General features: G+C 41.1%; 1 protein-coding gene across 1 annotated transcript in view; it reads right to left on the bottom strand.

Annotated features, from left to right (window-relative positions):
* pkhd1l1.1 (PKHD1 like 1, tandem duplicate 1) overlaps positions 1-12194 on the bottom strand; it is a 103775-nt gene that overhangs the window by 25095 nt on the left and 66486 nt on the right. Inside the window, exons 58-64 of the mRNA XM_060942686.1 lie at positions 10405-10534; positions 10112-10285; positions 8076-8179; positions 6961-7087; positions 6269-6390; positions 6093-6183; positions 1840-1988 (exon numbers count right to left, since the gene is read on the bottom strand). Coding sequence (XP_060798669.1) covers positions 1840-1988; positions 6093-6183; positions 6269-6390; positions 6961-7087; positions 8076-8179; positions 10112-10285; positions 10405-10534 — 897 coding nt within the window. The remainder of the gene's footprint in view (positions 1-1839; positions 1989-6092; positions 6184-6268; positions 6391-6960; positions 7088-8075; positions 8180-10111; positions 10286-10404; positions 10535-12194) is intronic.

Here is a 12194-nt window from a genome sequence, read left to right as displayed (position 1 = left end):
TTTCTTGCACAGTTGTCACAGTGATTAGAAAATATCACTGATTTAATATTAAATAATAAAAAGTAAAAAGAGTTTACCATTAATACGTCATCCATTTGGTCTCGTTATTGTCAACTGTAAAACTGAGATGTTCATTTTTTGTGTATTGTTCACTATTTACGATTTATTGTTCACTATTTAACTGAACAAGCTTATACAAAGCAAAACAATTTACAGAAAAAATATGTTCTATAAAAAGAAAACTGGGGCGGCACGGTGGTGTAGTGGTTAGCGCTGTCGCCTCACAGCAAGAAGGTCTGGGTTCGAGCCCCGTGGCCGGCGAGGGCCTTTCTGTGCGGAGTTTGCATGTTCTCCCCGTGTCCGCGTGGGTTTCCTCCGGGTGCTCCGGTTTCCCCCACAGTCCAAAGACATGCAGGTTAGGTTAACTGGTGACTCTAAATTGACCGTAGGTGTGAATGTGAGTGTGAATGGTTGTCTGTGTCTATGTGTCAGCCCTGTGATGACCTGGCGACTTGTCCAGGGTGTACCCCGCCTTTCGCCCATAGTCAGCTGGGATAGGCTCCAGCTTGCCTGCGACCCTGTAGGACAGGATAAAGCAGCTAGAGAGAATGAGATGAGATGAAAAAGAAAAATGTTATGGACAGTAATTAATAATAAAGGGTACATGTAAACTTCTCTAGTGTCTACATTTGATCTTAAACTGATCATTTTCCCCAAAGTGTCTGGTGGTTACCCCAAAGTTGGTGGTCAAACTACAGGCTTAAACATATTCCAGTTTGTGGGCACAACACAATGATCATGCCTTATGAATACTTTGCCGCACCTAATTATCTCATCCCCTTATGTTATATAGACATGCTTCGATCTGTTGATACATCATGGCCATAAATTATTTTTACAGGTAGACTGCCTTTCAGATTTTTCAAATTTAGGTCAGAAAAATAATTTTCCCTGACACCCAATTACTTTTGTTTAGTGGACCGAAAGCTAGTGAATTTGAATCACAGGCTTCCAATTTTATTAGTTTTTTTAAATAGAACAATTAATGAATTTAGGGCCAGTGGCCCTAAATTCTCTGCTATTTTTTCCTGCTTTACCATGACCCAATTCAAGTTACTACATCATGCATTACATAGTGGGCTTTCCCCGTTCACGCAAGGCATTGTGGGATACAAATTTGAAACAGGAGAGAAAAATGGAGGACACGAATGAAATGTGAAAAGACATTATGTTACAAAGGAAACGAAACGCAGGACCAAACTAATAAATATCGGCGGTCAGTGAGCACCTCGGTGTGATCAGCTGTTTGTTTAGCGACAGAATGATGGAACTGTCAGTGCACAGTCAAGGTAAACCTGTAGATGGCAGTAATGCAACACTGGATGCCAGCTGCTGTAAAACCCAAAAGAAGAAGAAGGTAAACCTGCACATGTGCACATGGACTTCCTCTGTCTGCTTTACTGCATGAAGCGAGCGATTTCATGCACATTATTTGCACGGGAATCCTCTCAAATTAAATAAGTTCCCAGCCACAGAATGGCCTGGGTTTTTTTTTTTGAGATATTGCAGAAATAAACATATATCACATCACAATGACCGAATTTCAGCGGGAACTAAAATAACAGGCAGTCTAGCTTTAAAATAGGGATGTCATTATTGAGGCTCTGTATGTAGTATATCAATTGTAGACAGAAATGAAGAAAGAAAAACATTAAAGAAGCAAAACATTGAGTCAGATCGTTATTGTCATTTATTATATTAACCAAGTGCATGGACTGAACCTACTATCGAATAGTATCATGAAGAAGAGGTTGAAGCTTGCAGTGTCATTAATTATACCTGGAAGTAAATGCCATAATCGAAACTTTTCCAAATGGTAAATCCCTGGATTTGAGAACAGTCAGCAAGTCCATCTTTATTCATATAGACTCCAAACAGACCACCATGAGCCTCGTTCTGCTGCCACTGAGCCACTGGATTCAAAGCTCCTATTGACATAGGATATCAAAATTTAATCACTTCATTCAGCTGGCTAGCAGGTTACAGTATATTATATGGAAATGAGTGTTTTACTGGGAAATACACCACTCATTTTTCATACGAGCTACATCCAGGACATGGATAACCAAAACCGTGGCATAAATCTCTATATGTCACTTGTGAGGAAATCGATGAATTGTTTTGGTAAATTTGGGTACTTTTTCTTTGTGAATGTGTCTATATAATAAGAAAACCACACATTAGCTTGAAGATATGAAGTTTATCTTCTCATCTTGAAAAACTCACATTTTTCATATGAAATGCATTGTAGATCTGAGTGACATATTTAAATAATATTGGCTGGCTTTTTTTCATGGTATATCAGATATATTCCATTCAGTGGCGGCTGGTAGTCTTTCAAACAGGAGAGGCTGGTCGGTTATGATATTTCCAGATTTTAAAAGAAAAAACACATCAGTTTTGCCCATACTCTTGCCTCTGATCTGGCTGATTGTTGGCAGGGTCACAAACTGTGAAATAACAGGTTCTTTTGGCCCATTAGCCTACTGTTCAATATACATGATGGTGGTGTTGGGGGGGTATATTTTAACATTTTATATTTTAAAATTGTGGCATGTTGTTTAAAAAGTGATCATTATTGAAAGCAGCTCTTTGTCAGGAACCTCAGCATTCAATGACACTTTCCCTATATTTTACTTATCTTGACTGAGAAATGTTTTATTGACAATTTTGATAACCCTTCACTTTTAATCCAGGTCTGTAGTGTGAAATGTTCTCGGCTGTGTTTTTGTTTAAAAATGTTTTCAGAATTGTAGCTGTGTTTAATTCATATCCAGAGAAATATATATTCCAATATAATATACTCAACATAAACATTTTAAATAGATTCTATATTTTTGGTCCATCCATGACATATTACTAAAGTAGCCTATTTACTGTTGTTGATGTGGGTCACTTGCTGTTAGCCAATTCACTTTCTCGTACCAGGAGAGCTGAAAGGAACGAGTATTATTCCCTACCTTTTTCACCAAGTCAGTTTGAGGCGTTGGTCTACCCTGCTCTTTAATTTTAATTTTTTCCTCGAAAGGAAGACTGGCAAATGGCTTCGCCAAAATTAAATCAGCAATGCTTGGCATCCGTGCGCAGCTTTCTTGCTAGCTGACTAGCCCCCTCAAGTTCAAGTTCAGTCACTCAAGTAAACGAAATTTCTGGAACTAAGATAGCAAACTTGACAACACTATATTTACACTTTATTTACAATGAAAATATATACAAACTTAAAAAGCTGGTAGAAACCGTATGTAATGAATGAAATCGAAATGTAAGCTGATCTCTTACAATACACCACAGCACTTCCGATTCCGCATGGGACTGAACTGAAATTCACTGCTGCCTGTCTATAGTTGAAACGAGCTGTCAATCAAAGAAAATATCCGGCCGCTTTCACCAATCACCAGTCTCCTCGCGGAAACTGCCATGTCCCTCCCATGTGAGGCTGGGAGTCCGTAGGTGGGCATTTTCACAGTATTTGTCCAATAACCGTCTTGCATTTTGATATTGAAAAGTGCATAGCTCCCAAATGCCATTGAAGTCCACTGAGGCTGGGAGTCCGTGAGACTCCGTGGGCGGGCATTTTCGCAGTATTTGTCCAATAACCGTCTTGCATTTTGATATTGAAAGCGCAGAGCTCCCAAATGCCATTGAAGTCCACTGAGGCTGGGCTGCATCGCGCTGTCACGAGGGGGAAAAACTCACGCACACATTAGGCGAACTGGGGAAAGTTATAACGGAATGATTTCGCACTGTAGTTGGGTTGAGCACATATATTTCTATGATTCGATGTTCGTCATTTTTAGAGGAGGCTGAGCCTCCCTCGTTGTCTTAGAGCAATCGCCCGTGATTCCGTTCAGCTAACATGATATTGAAGGAGTCGAAGACTAATTCAATATCATGCTAGCTGAATGGAATATATCTGATATACCATTAAAAAAAGCCAGCCAATATTATTATTATTATTATTATTATACATTCCTTTCAGGTGTTTGACACATCTTTCTCTTTCAAAATTCTCTCAAAATCTTCTGTTTTTAACGAAGCAAACCTGGCGGCCATGTTGTTTACAAATTGTCATAGTCGCTCACTAGCCTGGAAGTTTTATGTCTCCGACATGTGACGTCATGTTGTCTTGACAACCATGCAATATTGCAAACCATATTCAATGATCATTCTCCATTGGGTAGAGTGACGTAATACATGTAAGATAAGCGATATGCGAACAATATTGCATGGTATCAAACCAAATGAATGAACCCGCTAGAAGGGAATAGAACACGTTTTTATTCCATCGAAAAAGTGTCCTATATGTATAATAATTCCCGATATTTCACTCCAATGATGCCACTCCCAGTATTTTCCTGCTGAATAGACGTGTGTTGTCAAAATGGCAAACCGGTTCAAAATTAAAATACTTTTAATTTACTTGTGTATTTCTTTATGTGGATATGTCCATATAATATAAAGAACATAACACGGTGGTGCAAATACATGTAGTTTATCTTCTTGTATTGAAAATGTTCGTTTTGCTCACTCGTGAATATATCCATTTATCACTCAAAGATAAACTTCATATCTTCATGCAACCATGTAATATCCTTTATATACTGTACGTATGAGACAGGATATTCAATTCTATAACATTTTGTCCTAAATATTATCACATTTGTCAATGATCACATTTACTGGATAACACTGCAAACAATGATGTGAAGATCTCATCTCATTATCTGTAGCCGCTTTATCCTGTTCTACAGGGTCGCAGGCAAGCTGGAGCCTATCCCAGCTGACTACGGGCGAAAGGCAGGGTACACCCTGGACAAGTCACCAGGTCATCACAGGGCTTGATGTGAAGATATTTTGAATAAAAGGTTCTCTAATATTTGCTATTAATATTGTTGTTATTAATATTTGTAATTATAGGATTATTAAAGGGCGGCACGGTGGTGTAGTGGTTAGCGCTGTCGCCTCACAGCAAGAAGGTCCGAGTTTGAGCCCTGTGGCCGGCGAGGGCCTTTCTGTGTGGAGTTTGCATGTTCTCCCCATGTCCGCGTGGGTTTCCTCCGGGTGCTCCGGTTTCCCCCACAGTCCAAAGACATGCAGGTTAGGTTAACTGGTGACTCTAAATTGACCGTAGGTGTGAATGTGAGTGTGAATGGTTGTCTGTCTATGTGTCAGCCCTGTGATGACCTGGCGACTTGTCCAGGGTGTACCCCGCCTTTCGCCCGTAGTCAGCTGGGATAGGCTCCAGCTTGCCTGCGACCCTGTAGAACAGGATAAAGTGGCTAGAGATAATGAGATGAGATGAGGATTATTATATCATGAATATAAGACCATTAAGCCTATTTCTATACATGTTTACTAATTCCAAGTTTAAAATGGGCGGCACGGTGGTGTAGTGGTTAGCGCTGTCGCCTCACAGTAAGAAGGTCCTGGGTTCGAGCCCCGGGGCCGGCGAGGGCCTTTCTGAGTGGAGTTTGCATGTTGTCCGCGTGGGTTTCCTCCGGGTGCTCCGGTTTCCCCCACAGTCCAAAGACATGCAGGTTAGGTTAACTAGTGACTCTAAATTGACCGTAGGTGTGAGTGTGAATGGTTGTCTGTGTCTATGTGTCAGCCCTGTGATGACCTGGTGACTTGTCCAGGGTGTACCCCGCCTTTCGCCTGTAGTCAGCTGGGATAGGCTCCAGCTTGCCTGCGACCCTGTAGAAGGATAAAGCGGCTAGAGATAATGAGATGAGAAGTTTAAAATGGTTTTATTCTACTGGCATTTAATTTTGCTTCTTTCTCGAAAGAAACTGCCAATAGAGAAAGGCAAATATCAAGCTGGAAATGAAGAAAAATATTTACAAATCTAGATATGTAGAAAGAAAGCCTTTATATACATGTATATATTTTATAAACAACCTAATACAGAGAATTATTCATTGAATTTGCCTATATTCAAGATATCTTTACTTGCTAAGAAATCATTTTTAGCGTGCATATAAAGTACTAAGGACTCAACGATCATGAGAACGCTGATGGTCCATTATCTTTACCTGGACATGGTTCTCCATTGATTCGAAATCCGACTCTTTCATACCCAGCAACAGTGTTCCCTTGAAGAACTACATTCGTGCCCATGTTAGCCTTGAAAAATGAAAAACAAAATGTTAAACCCTTGACAGAGCACCTATTTTCGGATGGTTCGGAGACATTCCATTGTGCAACACACCTCAATAGCTGCAGGCCAGTTGATATTCATGATCTCTTTTCTTCCATTGTATGATCCTGGCCAGAGTGTCAGTGTAACCAGATTCCTCCGGAGTGTGACGTTATTGCCCCAGACCCTGATTCCTATCAGAACAAAGATATTTTACATATAATGTACAGTGTTCTTTAAAACCTCATTTGTTTTTAGATAAGCTCAGGTCAGACTGGTCTTGGAGAACAACTCTTTTTTTTTTTTTCATTGTAACATGCAAGCTTGAACTTCTGATTGTCGCTGTCAGGTCAAAACCTGCCATGTGACATTTTTCCTTTTTTACAGGAGATGTAAAAAACTGAATAAAACTCTGAAATAACAAGCTGAGAAGCCAGTAAAAGTTGTTCTATTATTAGCTTGGTCAGTTAAATATCCATCAAAATAGCTAATTGCAGCATTATATTAGCGTAAATTGCAAAAAAATCATCCTTGAGAATTGACCTAAATTGTCACAGAGCAGGTTTTGAACTGACAGTGACGTGATATACAAATTGAGACTCTAATTTTAGGAAATGCTTTCTTTTCTGCTTGGCATGACTAAACTTACGGTAGCAAGCTGTTGCACTACACATGTAACATTACCAAGTTAAGATCTGTACAAGAATGGCGAACGACTCTATGTCCTTTTTATAGAGGCTGTAATGGTGATTGAGGTATGATACCTTCTCCTACAGTGTGATGAATGACGTTGTCATCAACGTGCAGTCCATCTGTTCCAAAAATCCCGATTGCAGGGGAAAAGCCATGGTGAAAGGCACATCCTTTAATGTAAGAATCATTCTGACTCACCTGTGAAAATATGATATAAGAATTAAAACAACAACACAGCCTGCTGTTTTGGGAAACTAATCAGTGATTGGGGTAGCAGGAAAGGTATTACTGTTATCACAGCATCTGTGATTAAGAGACATCATGCTCATACATTTTTATCCATTTATGGTGACTTTTATGTTGCAGAAAATCTGCAAAATAAGTTAGTTCCTGTTATCAGCTATAAACAGTCATTCCCTCACCTGCATCTCTTTTTCTAAATAAAACAAACAAACAAAACAAACAAATGAAAAAAAATCGCTGTTTGTCATGTAACCGAAAAACTATAAATACTGCGTCCTGAAAAAGTTCCCACAGTTGTTGTTCTTCTTCTTCTGAAGCCTCAGGTGGGCAGCACGGTGATGTAGTGGTTAGCACTGTTGCCTCACAGCAAGAAGGTTCTGGGTTCGAGTCCAGTGGCTGGCAGGGGCCTTTCTATGTGGAGTTTGCATGTTCTCCCCATGTCTGCGTGGGTTTCCCTCATAGTTCAAAGACATATGGTACGGTTAGGTTAACATGGGGCAGCCTTAGGCTGAAGTGCCCTTGAGTAAGGCACCTAACCCCCAACTGCTCCCCAGGTGCTGTAGCATAGCTGCCCACTGTTCTGGGTATGTGTGTGTGCTCACTGCTTACTTGTATGTGTGTGTTCACTGCTTCAGATGGGTTAAATGAAGAGGACCAATTTCACTGTGCTTCAGTGTGCATGTGACAAATAAAGGCTTCTTCTTCTTCTTCTTCTTCTTCTCATGTGGCAGAACTTTTCCAAAGGACTGACATTGGAGACATTGCTTGTTAAACAAACAAGTGTCACCAAATCAATGATGAGACATTTTTCAACTCCAAAGGGTTCACCAATTTTTCTTTCAACTGTATCTCCAAATTGTAATTCTATCTCACTTTTCTTTAATTACGACCTGTGAGAAGTAGAATACTAGAATCAGGGAATGAGGAATATCTTGGCTCTCACCACTCCCAGGTTGAGGAAAGCCACAGAGTAGCGAGGATCTGTGTTGTCTGTCCATCCCTCCTGACCAGTGTGGTAAAACTCCACATCCCTAATCTGGGCCTTTCCTATAAGAATCATGCAGTCAAAGAAAAAAAAAAGTCATTGAAATGGTGTTAATACAGTGCCTTGCAAAAGTATTCATCCCGTTTGGTTTTTGTCCTGTTTTGTTGTATTACAAGATGGAATTAAAATGGATTTTTGGAGGGTTAGCGCCATTTGATTTACACAACATGCCTACCACTTTAAAGGTGCACATTGTTTATTTTATTGACACAAACAACAAGATGAAAAAACAGAAATCTCGAGTGTGCATAAGTATTCAACCCCCCCCCCCCCCCAAAAAAAAAGTCAATACTTTGTAGAGCCACCTTTTGCTACAATTACAGCTGCAAGCCTCTTGCGGTATGTCTCTATTAGCTTAGCACATCTAGCCACTGGACCTGGCGACTTGTCCAGGGTGTACCCCGCCTTTCGCCCGTAGTCAGCTGGGATAGGCTCCAGCTTGCCTGCGACCCTGTAGAACAGGATAAAGTGGCTAGAGATGATGAGATGAGATCTAGCCACTGGGATTTTTGCCCATTCCTCAAGGCAAAACTGCTCCAACTACTTCAAGTTAGATGGGTTGCATTGGTGTACAGCAATCTTCAAGTTATGCCACAGATTCTCAATTGGATTGAGGTCTGGGCTTTGACTAGGCCATTCCAAGACATTTACATGTTTCCCTTTAAACCACTCCAGTGTAGCTTTAGCAGTATGTTTATGGTCATTGTCCTGCTAGACCGTGAGCCTTCGTCCCAGTCTCAAACCTCTGGCTGACTCAAACAGGTTTTCCTCCAGAATTGCCCTGTATTTAATGCCATCCATCTTTCCTTCAGTCCTGACCAGCTTTCCTGTCCCTGCAGATGAAAAACATCCCCACAGCATGATGCTGCCACCACCACGCTTCATTGTAGGAATGGTGTTCTCAGGGTGTTGGGTTTGTGCCATACATGGCATTTCCCATGATGGCCAAAAAGTTCAATTTTTGTCTCATTTGACCAGAGAATCTGCTTCCATGTGTTTGGGGAGTCTGCCACATGCTGCTGGCCAAACTCCAAATGTGATTTTTTAAGCAATGGCTTTTTTTCTGACCACTCTTCCATAAAGCCCCACTCTGTGGAGTGTATGGCTTAAAGTGGTCCTATGGACAGATACTCCCATCTCTGCTGTGGATCTTTGCAGCTCCTTCAGTGTTATCTTTGGTGTCTTTGTTGCATCTCTGATTAATGCCCTCCTTGCCCGGTCTGTGAGTTTTGGTGGGCAGCCTTCTCTCGTCAGGTTTGTAGTGGTGCCATATTCTTTCCATTTTGCTATAATGGATTTAATGGTGCTCCGTGGGATATTCAAAGTTTGGGATATTTTTAATAACCCAACCCTGATCTATACTTCTCCACAACTTTGTCTCTGACCTGTTTGGAGGCTCCTTGGTTCTCATGTTGCTTGCTTAGTAGTGTTGCAGAGTCAGGGTCCTTCCAGAACAGGTTGATTTATACAGACATCATGTGGCAGATCATGTGACACTTTGATTGCACACAGGTGGATCTTAATCAACTAATTACATGACTTATGAAGTGAATTGGTTGGACCAGTTCTTATTTAGGCGTTTCATATGAAAGGGGGTGAATACTTATGCACATTCCAGATTTCTGTTTTTTTTTTTTATCTTAATCATTGTTTGTGTCACAATAAAACAACAATGTGCACCTTTAAAGTGGTAGGCATGTTGTGTAAATCAAATGGTGCTAACCCCCCCAACAATCCATTTTAATTCCAGCTTATAATGCAACAAAACAGGACAAACACCAAGGGGGATGAACAATTTTGCAAGGCACTATATGTGCATAACAATGGCTTTTTGTACATTTATTGAGATCAATGAGCAAACAAAAAAGCATTTTAGTGCTCTCCCTTTCTTTGTGTTAAGAATTTTGTTCATTGAGTGTTTTAGCTGTGTATACCTCTATAGTCGATTCCTCCTGCAGAGAAGGATCCCACTAGCACTCTGGCTCCAAATGATTCACTGGAAAGGTCTGGGTAATCTGCTCCAATGATCTTAATATTCCTGGTCAGCAGACCCACATCACCAGCCAGCTTGTAGCTCTTGGATGTTCCTGGCACTGTGTAGTTCTCCGCTACATCAGTTGCACAGATAATTAGGTTTCTTGGCTATACATCTTAATTATTGTAGACGATGTGTTTTCTGGCAGGTTATTATAGATATATGCTTTACTGTATACTGTACTGGACTAACCAATGTGTGTGTAAGTGAGTGGCTGATCCACAGTCAGTGTGAAGCCATTGTTGGAGACTGCCGATATAGTGCGGATCTCTGTCTGCCATGGATCATAACTGGTGGTGGACAGCACGATTTTATCCCCTACCTGGATAAAAAGGTGAGTGACAAACACAGCATTTTATTTCAGAATATCAGTGAAACATTTTAGTAATGCAACAAGAGCTACTGGTTATGAATCTAAGAGCACTGTAGATGTACAGATGATTGTGAATTTTGCAGTGAAGAAGAAGACAAAGATGTTTATTTTAAACAAGATGAAGTTTGTTTTAGTTGTTTATTACAAGTTGGTTGTATACATATTCTTTTATCATTCCACAAAAATGGTCCACTATTTTATGTTAAGATTTAATACTCGCAAAATTATATCAACTCAAAGGTTTCCATCCTCTTTTCTGAAAAAAAATTTGGGAAAATAAATTATATTTAGGGCGGCACGGTGGTGTAGTGGTTAGCGCTGTCGCCTCACAGCAAGAAGGTCCTGGGTTCGAGCCCCGGGGCCGGCGAGGGCCTTTCTGTGTGGAGTTTGCATGTTCTCCCCGTGTCCGCGTGGATTTCCTCCGGGTGCTCCGGTTTCCCCCACAGTCCAAAGACATGCAGGTTAGGTTAACTGGTGACTCTAAATTGACCGTAGGTGTGAGTGTGAATGGTTGTCTGTGTCTATGTGTCGGCCCTCTGATGACCTGGCGACTTGTCCAGGGTGTACCCCGCCTTTCGCCCGTAGTCAGCTGGGATAGGCTCCAGCTTGCCTGCGACCCTGTAGAACAGGGGTGTCAAACCTGATCCATAAAGGGCCGTGTGGCTGCAGGTTTTCATTCCAGCCATGCAGCAGCACCCTGATTTGGCTTATTCAATCAACTGACACACCCACCCTTTAATCAAGGGTGGGTGTGGCTGCAAGTATTTGACTGTGTGAAGACAGTTCAGTTGATTGAATGAGCCAAGTCAGGTGTGCTGCTGCATGGCTGGAATGAAAACCTGCAGCCACAAGGCCCTTTATGGATCAGGTTTGACACCCCTGCTGTAGAAGGATGAAGTGGCTAGAGATAATGAGATGAGATGAAATTATATTTATCTATTATACCACAGCATTGTTGAATTCTCTATTCTGATTGTTCGGAAGGTTATGATAAATTTTCTGTACCAGCAGATGTGCTGGTTGCAATTAAAACCTAAGTTTATATTAATGCTCTCATTCTAATTCATTATTGCTTCTATAGTTGCCACTTACGGTACACAAGGACCTGTATAGAGATTCTTCTTCTTCTTTCGGTTGCTTAACTGTTAAGGGTCACCACAGTGGATCTGTTCCACATATTTGATTTGGCATAGGTTTTACACTGGATGCCCTTCCTGATGCAACCCTCTCCAATCTATCCAGGCTTGGGACCAGCACTAAGTATACACGGTCTTGTACAACCCCAGTGGCTGGGTATTTTACCAAATCTGCATGTCTTTTAACTGCAGGGGAAACTGGAGCACCCAGAGGAAATGTAGACATGAGAGATGACATGCAAAAATTCGCTAGCACTGTCGCCTCACAGCAAGAAGGTTCTAGGTTTGAGCTCCACAACTGACGGGGTCCTTTCTGTGTGGAGTTTGCATGTGGTATTGCACTGTCACCTCACAGCAAGAAGGTTCTGGGTTTGAGCTCCACAACCGACGGGGTGTGGAGTTTGCATGTATGGAGGTTATTCCATATAATCTGAGACTAATATTAAATGGATTAAACAAAATGTGCTGCAAGA

The sequence above is a fragment of the Neoarius graeffei genome, chromosome 16, assembly GCF_027579695.1.
Source record: "Neoarius graeffei isolate fNeoGra1 chromosome 16, fNeoGra1.pri, whole genome shotgun sequence".
Taxonomy (NCBI): domain Eukaryota; kingdom Metazoa; phylum Chordata; class Actinopteri; order Siluriformes; family Ariidae; genus Neoarius; species Neoarius graeffei.
The sequence above is the reverse complement of the archived record's forward strand: the minus strand, read 5'-3'. Positions and strand labels throughout refer to the sequence as shown.